Source organism: Podarcis melisellensis, assembly GCF_964234715.1.
Source record: "Podarcis melisellensis genome assembly, chromosome: 12".
Lineage (NCBI taxonomy): Eukaryota > Metazoa > Chordata > Lepidosauria > Squamata > Lacertidae > Podarcis > Podarcis melisellensis.
In genome coordinates, this window is record NC_138544.1 from 33,004,089 (window position 1) to 33,025,293 (window position 21,205).

Here is a 21,205-nt window from a genome sequence, read left to right on the forward strand (position 1 = left end):
GGAGAATTCCTGTGCCCATCTCACTTGTCGTTGGTTGAGCACTCGAGCTGTTCTCCAATACTCTAAATTTTTGTGGTCGGTGCACACTTGCACCTTGTGTTGTGCCCCAATTAATAAATGTCTCCACCTCCGGAATGCTTCGTGAATGGCAAGTAGTTCCCTGTCATACACCGTGTAATTCTACTCGGACTTATTCAGTTTCCGCGAGAAGAATGCACATGGTCTCCACTCCGACGCACTCCTCCCCGGTTGAAGAAGGACCGCCCCTATAGCCCGGTCGGATGCATCTGTTTCCACTCTCATGGGTTTTTGTAAATCCACATGCAGAAGTTGTTCTTCCGAGGCGAAAGCCCTTTTCAGTTCTTCAAAGGCTCGATCCGCCTCCACCGTCCAAACAAATTTCTTCTTGCTGCTGAGGCAGTCGGTGATGGGCGCCGTCAAGTGGGCAAAGTTCTTGATGAACTTCCGATAAAAGTTCCCAAACCCCAAGAATCTTTGCACGTCCTTCTTGGTCTTCGGTGTCTTCCATTCCAGTACCGCTTGAACCTTGCCTGGATCCATGGCCAATCCCTTGTCTGACAAGCGGTACCCCAGGAATTCCACCTCCTTGGTATGAAACTGGCACTTCTCCAGTTTCACCCACAGCTGGTTGGCTTGCAGCCTGCCCAACACTTCTCGAACGTCCCTCACATGCTGTTCCTCATCTTCCGAATACACCAACACGTCGTCTAAAAAGGCCACACAGTTCTTGTAGAGCAAAGGTCCCAGAACGTGGTTTATAAAAGCTTGAAAACAGGCGGAGCCCCCTTGTAGACCGAAGGGCATAACGAGGTATTCAAAGGCTCCCAAAGGGGTAAACATGGTGGTCTTCCATTCATCTCCCTTCCTTATGCGTATCAGATTGTACGCCCCCCGCAGGTCCAGTTTTGTAAAAATCTTTCCCTTCCTTACTCTGGTCAAAATGTCGTCAATTCGGGGCATAGGGAAAGCCAGGGGCTCCGACACTGCATTGAGGGCCCTAAAGTCACACACCAGTCTCGGTTTGTCTGTGTTCTTTTTGTCCACAAAAAACACTGGGCTGCCCCCCACCGCTCGGGACTCTCTGATGAAACCTCGCTTCAAGTTTTTGTCAATGAACTCCCTCAGCTCCTGCATCTCCCTGTCTGACATGGCGTACAGCTTGCCTACTGGGAGTTGGGCCCCTGGGAGTAGGTTGATTTGACAGTCAAAGGGTCTATGCGGTGGCAGTTTGTCTGCTTCCCTTTCGCTGAATACGTTGCTCAGATCTGCGTATTGCGGGGGCACCTTCCCTTTGCCCATCACTTCCATCCCCGCTAGGGTGACTCTGTCTCCTCCCGAGACCTTCCCCTCCTTGCAGTGTTCTAGGCAATGCGCTGACCCAAAGGAGACCACCCTCTGATGCCAGCCCACTAGCGGATCGTGTAGCACCAGCCAGCTCATCCCCAAAATGATGGGCGCTCCTCCCAGGATGGCCACATTAAACGCTATCTGTTCGGTGTGCCTTGCCACTCTCATTATCATCGGGACAGTCTGTTGGCTAACTTCTCCCCCCAACAGCTCTCTGCCGTCAATCGTAGTCACCTGCAAGGGGTTACTTAAAGGGATGGTCTGTATCTGGTGCTCAGCTGCAAACTCCTTACTCATGAAATTACAGGAGCTGCCTGAATCCAAAAGCGCCTTGACCTTTAGTGGGTGTCCGTTTGGCAGTTCTAGTAACACCTCTATCACTAAAGCAGGTCTGGGAGGTTCTGGCATGGGCACTTTCATTGCTCTTTGGCCTGGCTGCTGTGCCCCGACGGTGGCAGCCAGGCGTTGGCTTTTACTTGCTCCTTGCTTTCCTCTTCCTTTCCCCCAACAGCTCCTGCCATCCCTTGCCATTCCTTTCTTTGTGGGCAGACTCTGGCAAAGTGCCCTGGCTGTTGGCAGAGATAACATCTCTTGGCGCTCTTTCCCTCCTTCTTCCGCCCTTCACTGGGATTTGAAACTGCGCGCGCCCGCGCTGTTCCAACTTCCATCGGCTCTGCCGGCGGGAAAGATGGCTCTGGAATGTCTGGAATGCGGAACTCCCTCCAACGGTCTCCTTTCCCTTCCCGCCTTTCCAAAGCCCTCGCCTCCTGGCGCGCTCCTATGGCCAGCGCAGATTTGGTTAATTGGTCCATAGACTCCGCCCTGGGCCCCCGGGAAAGCTCATCTTTGACGGTTGAAGAAAGCCCCTCTTCGAAAAGCATTTGGATGGGCTCCGCCGATAGGTCCCACCCCAATTTATGAATCAGCATAGTAAATTCAGTCCAGTACTCACGGACAGATCTGCTTCCTTGCTGGCAAGCCATTAACTGCCTTCGCACCACCCCCTGCTCAATATCGCTGGAAAACATCAGGTCCATGGCACGAAAAAACTTCCTCGTGTCCTTTAAGATCTCATTATTCGCTGCCATCAGGGGTCTAACCCAATCTTTCGCCCCGGATTCGAGATGGCCAATCACATACGCCACTCGCGATTCCTCGTCGGGGAAGTCATCAAACTGCAAGTTTAGAGCGTATTGCATCTCTGTTCTAAAGGCATGATAGTTCCTGGGATCCCCCCCGAATTTCTGCACCAATCCTGGTACCTTTCTGGCGAGCGGGGTGGTTTTCTCCTTTCCCTTTTCTGCATCCTGAGCCCTCCTCTCCTCAAGCCTCGCCGTTTGCAGCGCCAACTGGATCTCCAACGCTCTGTACCTTTCTTCCAGGCTTGGACCCCCTCCAGCTGCTCCTGCACCCCCGGTTCCGGCTGGGTTGCTCATGATGCTTCTCTCTGCACAAGCTGGCTTTCGGTGACTTTCGGATTGCTGTGATGGGACGATGAGCTGCTTGTGCGTAAAATGCAAGTCCCTCAGAGTTTGATCAGGTTTTCAAACCTCTGCCTGTGACGGAGCCCCTCCAGCATGGCTGCGTCAATCACTAGTAGAATCCGAAAGTGGCTGCTTTCGGAAACGTTTCCAACATAAAAGCTCCTTAACGGAAACACGTCGTCTGGCCTCTCGGCGTGACAGTTTCCGTCGAGGTGTGGGTGTCCCTATAGGAGGTCCTGAGACCTCCCCACTGGTTTCGCTTGAAGCGTCTCTGAGCCATCCCTCCGACTCACTTTCCCTTGGAGTTCTTGCTCGCCCTCTACTGGTTCCCTCTTCCGCTGCTACTGCTCTCTCAACCTCAGGGAGCCTTTGCACCTGCGGCGCTTTAGATGTCAGTTCCCTGACAATAGGTCTGCAGCCATAAACTGAATTTTAAACTGGAGATTGCACAAGCAAGTATTTTAAATGCAATACTGAAGTCTGGTGGATTGTGGTAGGCACATTAGACCAGGATAATCAAATGACCAGTAATGATTTGTTTAAGTGAAAAGTGAGAGCATCAGATTTATAACTAATTATCTGGCTGCAATCCCCAGGCAACTTGGTCCTGAATCAGTATGCCCTATTCAGTGAATTTTTTTAGGAATGTAGCTTTCATTCTGATCATTTGTCCCAGCTTGTTTACAGACCCTCTGACAAAAACAACACCATGACCATTACAGCATCCCATGTTAAAAAGAACTGACACAATTTGTCTCATTTAACAAGAGCAGTCTAGCTCCAGCCATTTACATATATTGATTTTGAATGTCAGTGGGAAATCAATTAAATCATTTACAGAGAGGAATCCCCATCCACAAAGAATGCAATTGTATGAATCAATACTGTCTGAAAACCAAACTCTGTGCTCTCCCCACCTCACCTCTTTGAATTTGTGAGCCAGTTTGCTGGTGTCCACTTCTGTCGGGGAAAACATGTCATCGTTTTCAGGAAGCTCAAACACTTCAATGGCCATATCACCTCCTGGAAGGACAGGCCCCATGTCGTCCTCATCTTCATCTGTGGCATATTCTCCTGTCTTAGAAGCACAGAATTAAAGCATTTCTGAAATCCTCTCTCCTTAATGAAATATAGGACCTCACTGAACGCAGTTCTCAAAACAAAAACTAGGTAGGCTTGCTTGATCAAGGAAGCCTACCCAGGCATTTCACTTTAGCATGTGATCTTGATTTGCGATTTTAATATGTGTTTCATAATTGCTAGTTTCAGTTTATATTTTAATTGTTTATGTAACTCGTTTGTTTAATGTTTGCTTTTATTAGCATTTTCAACTTTTCTTTTACTCTTCATTGTAAACCGCTTAGAAGTATTTTCTTCCAGTAAGCGGTATATACGTGTTGTTAAATAAATTATAATAAACAAACTTTTTTTTAAAAAAAATGGGGAAATAAGGCGAGCAAGCTTGAAAGAGCACTAGTAACAAAAAGCACAGGGTAGAATCTTTCGGAAAGTTCTAAATTCTAAAAGTACAGCAGAATTCTAATGGCTAAGATCACAGGAATTGCATATCTTTCTTTCTTTCTTTTTGCACAGGTCCCATCCTTCCTTTATTAGGAGTGCAGGGGAATATGCAGAGTTAACTGATTCTGCCTCACAAGCACCCTGTTAAACAGACTACCAGAAGATGCACAACCCCCTCTCAATGGCTTGTGTACAGAAACACCCCCTGTACCTGCAGTGGCACACAACCTGAACAGATTCTTGAGGGGTGACCATGGGAAGTGGCCATGTCTGGAAAGCCTTCTGTCCACCTTCGTTTTGCTCCAGACTCCTGCTAAGAAAGATCACTCTTCTTCTTGCCAGAAGCATCTACCTCACCTTCTCTTGCCAAAGGGAAGAAGGAAATTACAGCTTTGTCTGCTTTCCTGGCTCTCTCAGGCACTGACTGCTCTAGGCAGAAGTTAGGAGAGGGAATCTTAAAAAAAAAGTTATTGCCAGAAAAAACAAGGAAGGCAGGCAGCTGGGGAAACCACGTTTCTGTCTCAAAAAAATAAAGGAACCAAATAAGCAGTGAAGAATCTCTTCCTGCCAGAAGCACATCCAAGTGAAGACTAGACAGATGCTTTCCTGCCAGAGTTGCTTCTAAGAACCTGCAGCTACTACAGATACAAGGAGGCTTTTGTACACATTGTCTCTTTTATATGAGGGCGGCGTGGGAACTGACCAAGGATCATTCCAGTGCCGCCTAGTAAACTCCATAGCTGTGTTCGGATCAAAAGGGGATTCCCTAGTCAAAGTCCCAACTACTATACCTGTGGGTAGCCATATTTCGGCCTGCAACTGAATAAATGAAGGAGGGACTGTAGCAACATTAGGTGTTTAGAAATTATAAGCCACATCTCAAAATATGATTAGTATGCCACATGAAGCAACGAATCAGAGGCAAGTTACTTTCTTCACAAACCTTTTTAAGGTAACAGTTGTTATTTTTATTGTAGTTGCCTGAGGTTCCATGACATTCTCTGTCAGTATTCTAAAACAGTTGATAACAAACATTAAATAAGAACTCTTCTACACATTAATACGATGGTCAACAAACTCTTTGTCTTCTGTATAGTTTCTACGATCATCCATGAAGCAGAAGCAAGGAACTCTGAAAGCAAGTACCGTATTTGCCTTGGTTTCTCATTAATGGAGTTCAGATGACAAGTTAACACTATGCTGAATCAGAGGGCAATGGAAATAAATGGTACCCGCAGCAAAATTTTGCAGTGTTCCTGTTCAGGGCACTCCACCCAGTTTCCCCTCTCCTCTGTGCCCACTGAGCATGTTTAGTTTTTGTGGAACTGTTTTAGGTTTCCTCTCGTTGAGTTCACCCGCCTGCAAATGTTTTGCACTTCCACAAAGTTTTGTGCTCCACTAAGCCTGCTGGTACACCTCTGTATTAGGCATGAATCAGAAATTGCTCACCGAATGGGGTGCAACCCAGTGGGTGTTGCTTACTGGTAAGGAGAGGGGTGAAGAAGTTGGCTTGGTGTAAACATACTGGCAGGTGGACCTGATTGGCTCCACTGGTGTGTTTGTACTGTGCTGGCCTCCCCACTGCCTCAGCCATCCCATTACACCACAGCGACCCACCTGCCAGGAAGGTAGTGCAGCAGCACTGGCCCACTCAGTGCCATGGATGGTGGCATTTTGGCTTCATAAAGGCTGTCACTTGAAGATCTGAGTTTGTTGTTGGTATATCAAATGCGGAGCAACACCATGTCCTTTCTGGCTATGCAATTTTGCGTCATACTTTGAGTTAAGGGCTGCATGATTGAATGCTAATTGACTTTCAGCTATCTGCAAAATGTCATTGTTCTCCCCATCTCCAATAACAAGGAAAAAATAAAATTGGGAAAAACTTGTAAAGTAACATGTATATATAGTAGGCTGGGGGGAGGGGGGTTATACTTGAAGCATCTCCTTACACAACACCACCTTCAAAACTAATTACAGTGAGATAAAAATAATCTCCTGCCTGGACAGATAACAGTGCTTCTGTGTATTAACAAACCATGCTCTTAATAAAGAGCCAGCCAAATCTTCCATGAGAAAAACAAAATTCAGACAAGTATTAGGCATCAGAGCTAGTCTTTTTTAAACTCAAATAAAAGAATTACTTTAAACTCAGGCTTAAATTTTATATCTATATCTACATCTATATCTACATTGGCTCCCAGTATGTTTCCGAGCACAATTCAAAGTGTTGGTGCTGACCTTTAAAGCCCTAAACGGCCTCAGTCCAGTATACCTGAAGGAGCATCTCCACCCCCATCATTCTGCCCGGACGCTGAGGTCCAGCGCCGAGGGCCTTCTGGCGGTTCCCTCATTGCGAGAAGCAAAGCTACAGGGAACCAGGCAGAGGGCCTTCTCGGTAGTGGCGCCCACCCAGTGGAACGCCCTTCCAGCAGATGTCAAAGCGATAAACAACTACCTGACATTCAGAAGACATCTTAAGGCAGCCCTGTTCAGGGAAGCTTTTGACGTGTGATATTTTACTGTATTTTTGGTTTTTATGGAAGCCGCCCAGAGTGGCTGGGGAGGCCCAGCCAGATGGGCGGGGTATAAATAATAAATAATAATAATAATAATAATAATTATCTCCATCCTATAAAAGTTAGTAGCCATGTTCTTTTTTTCCATCAAAGAAAGAGATATACTACTTTCTTCTCTTGATAACAGCGGAATGATTTCTTTAGCACTGATGTCTAAATGTGAAGTCTTTTTAGAGTTGGAAGGCTGGGGAAAATGTTCCTATTTAAGTTGCACAGAAACAACATAATTTGCAAAAAAAAAATCCATAAACATGGAAAACAAGAAACTACAAATCTTGAAAATGTTGGCATTTATTCTAAAAAAAAATTACTGTTCTGAGAGAATATTTCATCAATAGGATTATACTGGCGTCTGTTGGTTGAGAGTTTTTAGAACTCACCACTAGTTTTTAAAGATGCTTCTGCCAGCTGTATGTATAATCAATGATATTTTTATTGTTGTTGTTGTTGTTGTTATTATTATTTGCAGCTGATGTGGTAAATTTTACATTGTTGTTAGCTGCTCTGAGCACTATAACTACAATAGAAAAATAGAATGTAAATTTTGTACATAAATTTTGTGCACTCCGTCTCTCGCTACTCCTAGGCTTCCTCCACCACAGTGGGAAGGTAATGAATAAACCGTAAGTTATTCTGGGTTTCTCTTTACATTCTACTTGTGATGAAGGCATCAGAGGAGAAAGCAAGCAAGCAAGATCAAGACCTGCTATGCATATCACCCTGGGCAGAACTCTCAGGGGTGAAGTACTGCCTGAACTGCACAGTTCTTACTCTCCAATATGAAAAGTTTGGTCAGGCCTTGAGAAATCTTGGTATATGAACTCAAGACCAAGTTACATATTGCCAGGTAGAATTGCATCCCCTCCAGCAACAGATGATCTGACAACAGTTGTTCCTTTGGTTGTGTCTAGCCTTGATTAACGCAATGTGTTATATACATGGAGATGCCCCTGTATATATAGACCAGCTGAATAGATGGTCTAGAATATGACGACTAGATTGCTAACTGGCATTCAATGTGGTGAACGTATTATACCAGTACTACAGTATATGTGCAGGCTCCCAGTTTGTTTTCAGACTCAATTCGCAGTGCTTTAACCTATAAAGAGTTAATCAGTTTAGCAGCAAGTTATCGAAAGGACTACTATCGAAAAGTACTCCCCATTAATACTCCCTCTATAGACATATGTGCTTGGCAGCAGCAATGTTACCACCAGACTAAAAGTATCTTGTTCTCTTCATCTCTTAAAAGCTAATAATCTAGAACTGCTTCACTGTTGTCTAGTTTATTTTGGATATTTGGTTACTTTGTTTTTAGGTGTGTTGTTTTCATGTTATTTAACATTAACTTGGTAAGCCACTTTGAAGACCATTTTTTTTTAAAAAAAAGGCAATATAGACATACTTAAAATAAATAAACTATTATTATTATTGATACAGGAAAGCCATTTCTTGATTATCATGGCAAGTAATTTAATTGACAAGGGAAAAAGATGTGGATGTGCCATGCGTGGTGACAGCTGGTATTTACTGAAGCCTGATAACTAAGAAACTCACTGACATGGTAAATACCAACTGTCACCACACTGATGTGCATTCATAAGGAATATTCACCATGTAAAACTGACACAGTAAAATCATTTTGCGGTTATTTCATCACATGAGTGGATATGAATTGGTCCTCGGAAGGCATAAAAATATGTCTCTTTCCTCCTCTTTTTGTTTGTCACACCCCCCCCCCCCCAATTTTGGGTCAAGAGGTGAGGACTGGAAACTTGTATTTTAAAAAAGTCAAAGTAGGGTTGTCAAGTTTTTTGTTTTAAAAAAGAAGAATCTGAAAGCGAAACAATATGTATTGAGGACCAGAAACACCAGGGACAATATGGAGCCCTACTTAGCATTCAGATGTGCAATTTTTCTGCTGCAACCCAGAGAGTGCTTTCAGCAACAACACTCTTACATATTTATAAAGAAATTTATTGTGCCTAACATGACTATCTATGATTGTGGTCTTGTGAAACGGGGTGGGGATGTTCATTTGCAAAAGGAGTCGTTTCCTACTGTGATTAGACAAAGCATTTGAGAGAGAATGAAATGCAGGAAAGGGAACTTCACGAAGTTACAAGAGAAAGAACAAACATATTACCTCATCGTCATCTGCATCATATTGTGCATAATGCTGTTCCAAAAGCTCTCTTTGGCGACGTTCCTGCTCTAGGGTCTGGCTAATCAGCTGAGCCACTTCACTTACTTGTCCTGGCCTTTCTCTGCCAATTATAAACCTGAGGAGAACATCAGGGAACACAAATCATTTGCTGTCTTCTCCGTATGATATATGAAATGATGGCCAAATGCAGCAAAAAGAGTATTGTTGCATGCTAAAGGCGAACAACTTGATTACAGCTTAAGGTTTGTAGACTGGGGTCCACTACATGAAAGCGGCGTAATACATGCCCAAATGTCTTGTTTAAAAACAAATAAATACATGTTCATCTATTACCAATGCATAATTGTTTTAGAACTGTATTGTGCTAGACACAAGTTCAAAATGGAAGTCACAATGATAATAAAAACATGCCGTTGTAATTATGGGAGTTCCTCCATGACCTAAAATCACAAATGTTTATACTGCAGTTACAAAACACTTTCTATGAATAGAGGGAGAGATGGTGACCTGAGTGCATCAATGAGAGGAGGGATCCTGTCCTTGCTGGTATATTCTGGTTTCCTAATAAAGAATTTCCTGATATGAGAAGGCAACAGCCATGGTTTACCAACAGCAAAGTACACATGGAAGAGGGAAGTGTGTGCCTGCCCCCCTTCTGCAGCTCAGTCACCAGCCAGATCCTGTCTGACAACGGGCACGTGAATTTCTGTACATTGGGTTGTATTCATAAATGCATGTCTTCCCTCAATGGTTTGCAGCTACTTCAATATGTATTATGAAAGAAGATGGTGTGCATGATTGGTGTCCATAAAGCCCCTGAGCTGAGAAAGCTGTGGCTGGATGCAACTAATCAATGGGGGGAGGGGGGGAGAGAAACGAAATGACAGAGTAAATGGTAAAATGCTGACTATGGTTTGGATCAAACCAGCCCTGCAAACAGCTCCACACACACAGCAGAGCTGCTGGAGACCCCCTTCCAAACAGGGTCTCCTCTGCTGCCTGACCCTGACCCTGAGAAGCCTCCAATGCAGTGGATGGACGCATGGAGGGATGGTGACGACAAACCCTGGCACATGTCTGGAGACAACACACACCTCAAGGGCCTGTGGATTCCATCAAATAATCTTAAGTCCTGCTGCCTACATTCCATGCATTCTCCTCAAAATCAGGAAACTACTTTAAAATAAGCATGCCGCTGCAAACCTGTGGCAGCCTAATCACACTGCAAATATAAATGATTGCTGGCATATTATGCACTCCTTTCCTTGGCATGCAGTGCATACGCAGATGTTTAGTTCTTTATTTAACTGCATAAATTAACAGTCTTGGGCCATACATTATAGGCACAACCACTTCCCCTGCATCTCCACATTTTCTTAAGAAATGTTCCATTGTTCCCTGATTATAGAGGGAATAGTTCCTACTGTTCCTTCCATTTCCCTATGCCTTCATGCTAATTGCTATTTTTATTGCTTTTAAATTTATTCAGGCCGCAAGCCTTGTGGACACTGGCACATCATGTAATTCAATCAATGGCCTGCTAAATCGCAAAAGCAAAGGAGGATTTAAAAACAACTCAAAAGCAGGAAAGTGTACTTTACTTAGAGGCTATAAAAAGGCTGCAGAGATTTACAGACAAAAGCATTTTCTATAGCTGTACTCCATTGCCAATTAATTCACTTCCATACCACAGTGTGTTATATAGGATGCATGGTTTGGGGTTGTTTTTTCTTTTTCATTTTGCTGAAAGATTATCTGAGTTATATATTCCATTTATGTCCTGACTTTACTCCATAGAACTCAAGGAGAAAGATCTTGATTGCAGAAAGGTTCCTGTGCCATGTGATATACATTGTCTGATCTGAGGTGCAGAGGCTGCAAATTCTCCAGTGGAATTTAAGAATCTGTGTCAATCTGTAACACAAGTTCTCAAGAGCATCACTTCTGCTTAGTCACTGGTCAGACATGAAGTTATACGGAGAAGCAGACAGGAATGCAATTTGGCATGTACCAAGTCGCCAACAATGGAGGAAGAATGGTATCTAAAATGATCTTATCTGAGGTGATGCACTCAGGGGCACATTGCCATACCAAACAGCTAGGAAGAGAGAGCATGCCTAAAATGCATATTAACCTATATTACGCTTGTCCCTCAAAACATGGCTGGTCTTACTGTGAGGTGTCCCCCTCAGGTGAGAGAGACTGGGGGCCAGAAACGGTAGCAAGGTGTTCGAGGGCAGGCCTGTGTAGCCTGCCCTATGCCCTCTAGTTTAGTTTGCTGCCCTTGGGTGTTGGTGAGGGATGCTGCTAATCCTTCAAGAGGGTTGAACTAAAATTCAGCTGTCAGCCTGATTGGCTTCTGTATGTGGAATGGTGGCTGGTGCCATCTTGTCCTTAATCTCAGGCAGCAAAACCGTCTCAAAAGGATGTGGAGAAGGCCATGATAAAAGCCAGGGGCTGGGAAGGAATCAAGACTAGGCTTGAGACTATCTAACCCAGGACAGTCAAGGCCCATTTCAGCAAGTCAGCTGAAACACTGGGTAATCAAACTTGTCATGTCATAAGCTTGTGAATATTGATAGACATAGCATTTCATTTTCTTTACGGAAAACAACAATATAGTATAGCTGAAACTGCCATTTTTATAAGTTTGCTCACATAAATTGGATCTTATGGACCCCACCAAGGCCAAGGATGTCTGCACCAGGCCCATCTGAATGCACAAAGTGAATTGCTGGAGACTTCTGCCCTTCCAGCAGTCTCTTTCTCATGAATATTTGGGGGTGGGCTACTCTGTGGGGAGGCCGTATAAAGACCCCATTTCCCAGCATTCCATAAAAAGTACATACTTTAAAGCAGTTTACAGACGGGGGTGTATGTGGATTTTCTAAAGTGCAAGATGTTTAATTAAATATTGAAATGTATTCCATTTCTGATTATGCAGCCAGAAACCAGCATAAAAGAGGCATAATGTTCTGAATCACTGCCTAAAAGATTAGCCACCAGAGCAAAAGGACTTCAATAACCCTGCTAATTATGTACTTCCTATTACTGGTTCACTAGAAGTAGACATGTACTTTAGTACTGGCAAGACTGTATTGAGAGACATACAATATGATTAGAGACAACAGGAAGTATAATGAACTGTGTGAAGTCACACAGCAGGAACCAACAGATTATAGGCAAAGTCCACCAAAGTCCAGTTCTCTGATGCAACCCCTACTGAAACGAAGGTGTGCTGTGCAAGAGTACTTCCGGGGGGGGGGGGGTTGTGCCCATTGACAAACACCAGTGATGCCTAAAATCCAAGATAACGTCTCACAGGAAAACACTCTGCTCAGGAAGTCACTGTTCAATTATTCTGAGGCTAGTACTAGGGCACCTTGTTGAAGCAAAGCAGGTCTAGACATGGTCAGAACCTGGGTGGAAGAACTCAGAAATATGCCACCTTGAGTTCCACAAGGAAATAAAGGTGAGATGCAAACGAACTAAATAACTGAACACAGACACAAACAAAAAATTCTCTCCCAGACCCCAGAAGCAGTTAAAAAGCAAACCAAAAAATTCAGCACAATGGATAAAACAAATTCCACAGTAGAGACCATTGGGAGACCATTTTTGGTCCTTTTTCTCTGTCTGATGGAAGGTGTGCCTCCTTAATGACTTCCAGAATAATGAACAAAATGTCAAATTTAAATGGAATGTATTTTCAACGCTGCTCTGTATAATAGGGTGAGAAAGGCACGCTGCTCTGTATAATAGGGTGAGAAAGAGGTCTAGCGGATGGCAAACTTTTCAGCAACCTTCCCCAAGCTCGTAACTGCTGCAATTATGACGCCGACACACAGCAAATCTGCACCTTCAAAACAGTTTGAGAACTGTGGTGCCGCTGCTGCTGTGCAACTGCTTTAAGCCTCCAAGTTTATTCTCTGGAACTTCCTTTTCCTTTCTTGACACTGTCTAGTGAAGCTTCCTTTCCTTGTGTTCTGCTTTTCAGTATTTGTCTAATAAGCTGAAGACCAGACCACCTAAATCCAGAGAGCCTTTCCTCAGCAGCACCTTTGAAGTTTTGGGTTTACTCTTGCTTCTAAGATTTGCCACGTGTCGGCATCATAATGGCAGCTTTTATGCGCTTGGGGAAGATCGTTGAAAATGGCACTGCACCATCTCAGAACGCCAAGTCCCCACCAAAACCTCTTGCTTCCCATCGGACCGGCAGGAGAAACCAGGAAACAAAAGATAACAAGTCTTCCTATACCTGCCCTCTTTGTGAAAAGATTTGCACTACTCAGCATCAGCTGACAATGCATATTCGTCAGCATAACACGGACACTGGAGGGACAGACTATTCCTGAAGCATCTGTGGAAAGTCTCTGAGCTCCGCAAGCTCCCTTGACCACCACATGCTGGTCCATTCTGGTGAAAGGCCCTACAAATGTTCGGTGTATGACCAGTCCTTCACCACCAATGGAAACATGCACAGACACATGGAGATCCACGAGAAGGATCCAAATGGCACTACTACAAGTACAGCTACTGCAAATTGCGGCAGCTAGACTGCTCTCTGTGAAAGACTATTGCTGCCCAATTACTGCTGAAGACTAGCATTGGCTGCTGATCAGCTACCATGCTAAGTTACTGATGCTGGGACTGGTGTACAAAGCCCTATACAGCTTTGGGACCCGGTAATCCAACTACTCATCTCATCACTTAAATACCTAATCTGTCACTGGAGGTCCATCTTAGCAGGACTTCCATTTCTTATAATATAGGAATCAGCCCTATAATGTGGTGGCCTTTGCAACCTCCTCCCTGTTACATATCAGACAAACACCATCTCTACTGTCTTTCCGGCACTCAGTGAAGATGTTCCTCTTCCAACAAGTCTTTTAAGTGGAGCTTTATTCCAATCTGCATTTGTATTAGAACTATTTTTAGCTGCTTTTATATATGAAATTGTTTTTGGATGCACTGAATATTTTTTTTACATATCGAACTACTTTTAATTGCTTTTACACTTCTCTTGCTTTAGGGTTGTGATTTTATTCTTGTAATCTGCCCTGGGGCCTTATGGTAAAGGAGAGATAAGGAATCTAGCACACAAATAAACTCGATAGCTGGCCAAGCAGCAAGAAACAGATTAAATGAGCATTCCTCTGTAAAAGAAAATAGGGCTGCTTCAGAAAGCAGCAGTAAAATCTCCGATATGAGATAGAGGCAGAATTCCACAATGATTATAAGCAAGCAGCAGAAGTTAGTTAGAAGGGGAAGGAGATTTAAGCCACTCCAGAGGAATATAATTAAACAACAACCTCAGGATAAACGACGACAAGTTGGATTATCTTAAAATAATATCAATGTAAAATACTGATGCAGAATGGCTTGTGTCTGCTAATGACTTATAGCCATCTAAATACTGTCATCTGAGAAAACTTGAAGCCATTAAAGATACAGGATGGAAAATATAAAATCTGGATACATTTTGCACTTTCAAGAGTGACTTCAATTAAGAGTGAATTCCATTATGCTTATACAAATACATGTATACATCCAAGCTAGGTAACAAGCACTAGCATTCTTCATATTATAGCCTTACAGTCCTAAATCTCAGAGTAACAGCATTGCCTTAACTACTGGTTATGGTCTCCTTCCAGCTGTAATAGGAACCTTACAACAATCTCCCAACCCTTTTACAGGTCTCAGTAACCTCTATTTACAGCAACTGATAACTCATCACAGGCAAGATCAAAGTCTGGATGAAGGCAAAGATCAGGATTCTAGTTTATGCCAATAGGCAGAGGTGAACCACAAAAGAATGGTGGAAGTGTGGGAAGATGGGACAGAGAAGAATCTGCTTATTGGGACACAGGCTTCAGGAATCAGCACACTGTCCAATCTCTTGACTTTGTTCCTCACCTGACGCAAGCAGATACAATAAGCTGTATCAGTGTGTCAAAACAGGGACTGTTTCTCCAAGCAAGCTAAGAACATATCTTAGCTTCATGATTATGGTTTGTTTGGGAGAAACAATTTTCTCCCAAACATTTGGTGAAATATTTGTTGTTCCTGGTTGAACTAAGGGAGAAGCATAGCAGGAGCACTGCTCAAGTCCAATAAGTGATTAACTATGGCTTAGCATTACGTACCAACAAGACTACTGCATCATGTGCAATGTTTTATTAAATTTTTATATATGTTGGAAGCCGCCCAGAGTGGCTGGGGCAACCTAGTCAGATGGGCAGGGTACAAATAAAATAATAATAATAATAATAATAATAATAATAATAATAATAATAATAATAATAATTGTGACCTCAGAGCACTTCTAAGAAGGCTGAACTTGGAGACAACTTCCAAAACCTATTACAATAAATAGAAACATATTACATATTCTGAAACATAGTCTCAAAACATTTCAGCAGGATGTCCTTGTTTACACAAGCAGAACTTTCATTTGTTACTATAACAGTCTATTTTAATCCTAGGAAGTTTGCAATTATTTTTATCTTTCTCAAATGTATCAAATGCCATTGTAAAAGAAACATTTCCATTAGACAGTAAAAACATTTTAGAACCTACTAACTCCAGCTAATATAAAAACGGATGAAAGATTTCATGCGGATAAATTTACCTAATTTTGCTGTGCCGAAGCAAGAAGAGTTCAGAAGGTAAAAAGCACATTTTTGTGTTAACAGTTTCTTCACTGTGTCAGCTAAAGACAGTTGAGCTACATTATATCCGGAAGCTACAATGAACAATCTATTCTAGGTCAGTGACTTCCATTGTCATGACCATTCAGAAAATGTTCATGAAGCTTGGCAGGAAACAAAGTCACTAAACAGTAGTACCCTGTAAGCTTTCTAGAGCAGTATTGATCGAATTAAAGCAGAAAAATGAAATACAAAGCTGTAGTTTAACTTCTTTCTAAACCTCCTTCTGCACAATTTATCAAATACAATTTCTCATATTTAAGCTAATATGTCTTTGATCGTTTATGTTGGGGATGGGGGATAAGAAGGAATGCTTTAGGGGACAATTACCAGTGACACTGGTAAATATGTATGCCCAGTAATGACACACACATTTAAAATAACAATTGCAAACAATGCTAATTATGGAACAATTTACTTAAACAAACTACTTAAAATTCATTTGATGTTGCAGCTTGCACAGTAATGTGAAAATGGAAATGCAACTATAGCAATACTTTGCCAATTCTGCCTGTCAAATTAAATAGTGAGGACTGTTGCCTACTAATCTTCATTACCTGCAGCTGCCAATTGTAGAGGTAAGTGTGGCACTTCCTCTGATAGAATGTTCTTATGCACCATGGGAGCTTGCAAGTAGAGAGATAAAGGTAAAGGACCCCTGGATGGTGAAGTCCAGTCAAAGGCGACTGTGGGGTTGTGGCTCTCATCTCGCTTTCAGGATGAGGGATCCGGCGTTTGTCCGCAGACAACTTTTCGGGTCATGTGGCCAGCATGATTAAATGGCTTCTGGTGCAATGGGACACCATGATGGAAACCAGAGCACACGGAAACACAGTTTACCTTCCCACCGCAGCACTGCACCAAGTGGCAATCAGGCAACAGCCACTCTCCCCAGGGAGGCTTGCCTGGCGCCTTCATTACATGTCCCTAGGAGCCCAGCAAAAATGTTCCTCTCCGACCAGGCATTTGACTGATTAACATTCTATGGCAGGCATAGGCAAACTCGGCCCTCCAGATGTTTGGGGACTACAATTCCCATCATCCCTGATAGCTAGTTATCCCTGTTAGTTAGGGATGATGGGAGTTCTAGTCCCAAAACATCTTGAGGGTTGTGCTTGTCTATGCCTGTTCTATGGCTTTCTAAACGTGTCTGTGGCAGGGAGCTACTGGTTTGTTTTTGTTTCGTTATGTATTTTGTCTTTTCATTTTGTATTTTTATGTTGTGAACTGCCCTGTGATCTTCAGGTGAAGGGTGGTGAACTAACTAACCAACCAACCAAATAAAAAAAGGCATACATACATATATACATACATACATACATACATACATACATACATACATACATTTCTCTCCCTGTGACTTGAATAATAATTTATATTTATTATTTATACTGAAGTCATTAAGGGCAGCTGTTAAGGAGCACAATAACCTCTCCCCTACAACTACGGCAGCTATGGGGGAAAAAAGTAACCCTGTTCTAGATGGTTTGCACAAGTTTATCCTAAGGTCCTTGATTTACAGCAGTGTTATGGAAACAGGCATCCTTCAAAGGGAGCACAGCTGAATTTGTCGGGGTGAATCTTGTAACCCACGCAGTGTGGAGAAGAAGATTCTGGCTGCCTATAAGCGAACACTGGGAAGACTCTGTACGCTCTCTATTCAGACAATCACGTCGGCAGCGTGAAAGGTAGGGTCTTCTTGGTGATGGCTTTGCAGTGATGACACTCCCTTACAAGTGAATTACGTAAAGTTCCCACAGTGCATACGCACAAAGGGGCCTTAACAACTCATTTGTTCTGGTTTACCTTTGTTTTACTACTGCTAGTTTATGAAACCACTGAGCTGGTTTAAACTGGGTTATACTATTTTTTATGGAACGTTTGTGTCTATATTTATTGAACTACTGCTTTATACCTTTTTAAGCTGTTTGTGGCGTATTTCATGTATTTTCTAAATTCTGTTACGTAAGCCAACTTGTGGGTGTTACACCCTAAAAGATATCCTAAACTATTTTAAATATAATAATAATTCTGTCTAATTCTTTCTAAAGGCTGCCTTAGCTGGTAGCCCTCTCCGTATCTTAATGCAATCTATAACTCCGCGCTTCCTTTTATTCACCCTAAATCTCATGTCAAACAATTCCATTGCATAACTCCAGTTCTAAGTGTGGGGAACGGAGAGGGAGGGGGGCAGGACTAGAAGGAAACTTCAAATTTTCACTCTCCTCACCAATAAACATTTAAAAAAACCCTCTTCTCCTGCTATGTGCTTGGTAACTAGACCTGCACACAGCATGCAAAATGTGGGCACACCATTGATTTATATAGCAACATTATTATACTTGATGTTTTATTTCTAATACTTTTTTCCTTTCCATTTTCTTTTAATTGTTTTACTGACAACCATCAACTCCTGCATTTCAAGCCCTGCATACAGAGACGTCTGAAAGAGCCCTAAACATTTAGACTTATTTAAGAACTACAAACTCTGGGAATAAAAATATTACCAAGGGAGAAAATTGACCTCCCAAATTGAAATGCACTCACAGCAGGCTTTTACTTTTTACAAACATCTAATGAAGTGTAACAGCTGAAGAGAAAAGCAGTATTAAATTTCAAGTTTGAGCCCTTTATTAGGTGATACTTTGAATAGAGCTGGAGACCCTCCTGAACACAGATAACCTTGCCTCAGTTATCCGTGCTTTGATAGCATCCATGCTAGACTACTGCAATGTATTGCATCTGAAGACTATTTAGAAACTTAGTCTGGCCTTGAAAACAGCAGCCAGGCTATTAACTTGCCAAACATTTTGCCAGTGTTCAGCAAATCTTCACCAGCGTCCAGCATCAGGTCTGGCCTGAGAAATTCTGCTGCCTAAGGCAACGGACAAGATGGTGGCACCTTTCCTATTCCTGGGACAAAAGCCAATGGGACCGGCAGCCAAATCTGCAGGTGACTGGCTAACTTAGGTTGTGCAAAGAAGGTCATGTGACACACACAGCTCTGTCCTCAGCACCTCACTGTTGTTACGTAATCAGTTGGCATTTGCTACCTGAGGAAGCACTCCTCTCACTCTGCCTAGTGGCAGGGCTGGCCCTGCATTCAGTTTGTTCCCATCATATTTATATTTCAATTTTAAAATACCATGTAAGTGTTGGTTTTGACCTATAATGCTTGAACGACTATGGACCAGCGTACTTAAGAATCGCCTGCTCCAATATGAACCAGCTCCTTCTCTGAGGAGTCTCCTGAAGTCGGTTCCAGATTATAAGATTGGGTAGATGGTGATGGGGCCTTCTCCATGGTGGCATCCTGCTTGTGGAATACTTCTCTCAAACAGTGCCAACAATGCCTGGTTAAAATGGTTTGATTCCCCCTGGCTTTACTTTCAATCCTTCCCTCCCTGTGTGCTGTGGTCCTAATGAAAACTGGAATCCTGAACATAACATTAAATTTAAAAAGAAATGGCACCACACACTATGGAGTTAATATGTAATTATGCCACAAATGGTGAGACAAAAGATCTCTGGAAAGGTGGGGTTCCTCCTATCCATCTTCCTTCTCTTCAGTCAGGATGGGGGACTGGGTTTTATCTACCCCACCCTCTGTGAGCCAAATCTGACAAAATGGCAAGGCCTTAAAGGCTAAATGTGGAGGCCATGCTGTCTGGGGCTGATGCTACCAGGTTGTCCAAGGCTGATACAAACAATCTATTGTAGCATAGGTTTTCTTAACATATATATGCTTACTTATGATCGAGCAGTTGCATGACCAGACAATATCACAGGTGCCACCAATTTCAATCGTACTTTGTAAGGATTTCTCAAAGTTACCTGACTTTTCCTTTGGTGTTTCTGAGGACTGTTGCAGCAAAATTTTGTGTGACACCAACCAGACTGATCCCATCTACTTCTACAATTTGGTCATTGACTTGGATCCTTTCAGAGGAAATAAAAAGAATGGAGAAACAATAAGTAATGAATATGAAACAAAATATAATGTCTTTTTAAATTGCATTTGGAAGCAATACATAATTAAGTCAACAACACATACATGACATCTTGCATTATACATAATATTGTCAATTCCTACTGACAATGTTGTTTTGGAAGAAAATGCCATTTGAAATCAAGATTTTTTTTTTAACCAGATCTCCACTTCCATGGAGGTAAATGAACAAACAGGACAAATGACAATTACCGGTATACAGCATCAGATATAGTGGCAAGAAATGTACACATAGCTGTACAAAAACCCATATTTTGTGTTGTGCAAGACACACCCTATTCCTGTGACTGCAATCTGTTTTAAATATTTTAAATATTGGAAACTGGATGGAAACTAAATATATCTGGAGGTACTTTAAAGATCTGGTGGGCCTGCATTATACAAACAGCTGGTGGCAATGAGTTCCAAAGATAAGATGCTGCCTAATAATAACAGGCCAGGTTGCTCCAGTCTAAGAAAACAGGCAGAGGTGTGAGACGTTAGATGTCTTTAGTAAGAGTGTTAAGAGGAATTAAAGAGGAAAAATAGCCAGGAGCAATGCAGTGAAAGTTTTCAAAAATAAGAAGTGAGGTTTTAAAATGAACACGATGAAAGGAAGGTAAGCCAGTGCAAAGAAAAATTAAAGAGAACCATGATACTGATGAGCACAGAAGGTAGAATGAGCTGCACAGTGACGAACCTGCTTGTGTTTTAAATTAAAAGTGGAACTCTCTGGAAGTTAGATTCTGTACTTAGCACTTGGTACCAGCTTTGTGAAGCAATCCCGTGGGCATGAGTAAAGGTAAAGGTAAAGGGACCCCTGACCATTAGGTCCAGTCGTGACCGACTCTGGGGTTGCGGCGCTCATCTCGCTTTATTGGCCAAGGGAGCCGGCATACAGTTCCGGGTCATGTGGCCAGCATGACTAAGCTGCTTCTGGAGAACCAGAGCAGCGCACGTGTCAGGGAACTGCCATCTAAAGCGCCGGGGGCGCAAAGGCTCACTGAGGTTGAGAGAGGAGTAGCAGCGGAAGAGGGAACCAGTAGAGGGCGAGCAAGAACTCCAAGGGAAAGTGAGTCGGAGGGATGGCTCAGAGACACTTCCAGCGAAAACAGTGGGGAGGTCTCAGGACCTCCTATAGGGACACCCACACCTCGCCGGAAACTGTCACGCCGAGAGGCCAGACGACGTGTTTCCGTTAAAGAGCTTTTATGTTGGAAAAGATTCCGAAAGCAGCCACTTTCGGATTCTACTAGTGATTGACGCAGCCATGCTGGAGGGGCTCCGTCACAGGCAGAGGTTTGAAAACCTGATCAAACTCTGAGGGACTTGCATTTTACGCACAAGCAGCTCATCGTCCCATCACAGCAATCCGAAAGTCACCGAAA

The 21,205-nt window shown here is 43.0% G+C and overlaps 1 protein-coding gene across 14 annotated transcripts in view; it reads right to left on the bottom strand.

Moving 5' to 3' along the window:
- PPP1R9A (protein phosphatase 1 regulatory subunit 9A) overlaps positions 1-21,205 on the bottom strand; it is a 151,440-nt gene that overhangs the window by 35,234 nt on the left and 95,001 nt on the right. For 10 of the 14 annotated variants that reach the window (XM_081931213.1, XM_081931212.1, XM_081931223.1 and 7 more), the window contains 4 exons: positions 19,664-19,768; positions 9,099-9,234; positions 5,317-5,385; positions 3,775-3,930 (listed from right to left, as the gene is read on the bottom strand). In XM_081931213.1, the coding sequence (XP_081787339.1) occupies positions 3,775-3,930; positions 5,317-5,385; positions 9,099-9,234; positions 19,664-19,768 (466 nt within the window). The remainder of the gene's footprint in view (positions 1-3,774; positions 3,931-5,316; positions 5,386-9,098; positions 9,235-19,663; positions 19,769-21,205) is intronic. The other 4 variants (XM_081931215.1, XM_081931214.1, XM_081931224.1 and 1 more) reach the window with 1 other exon arrangement.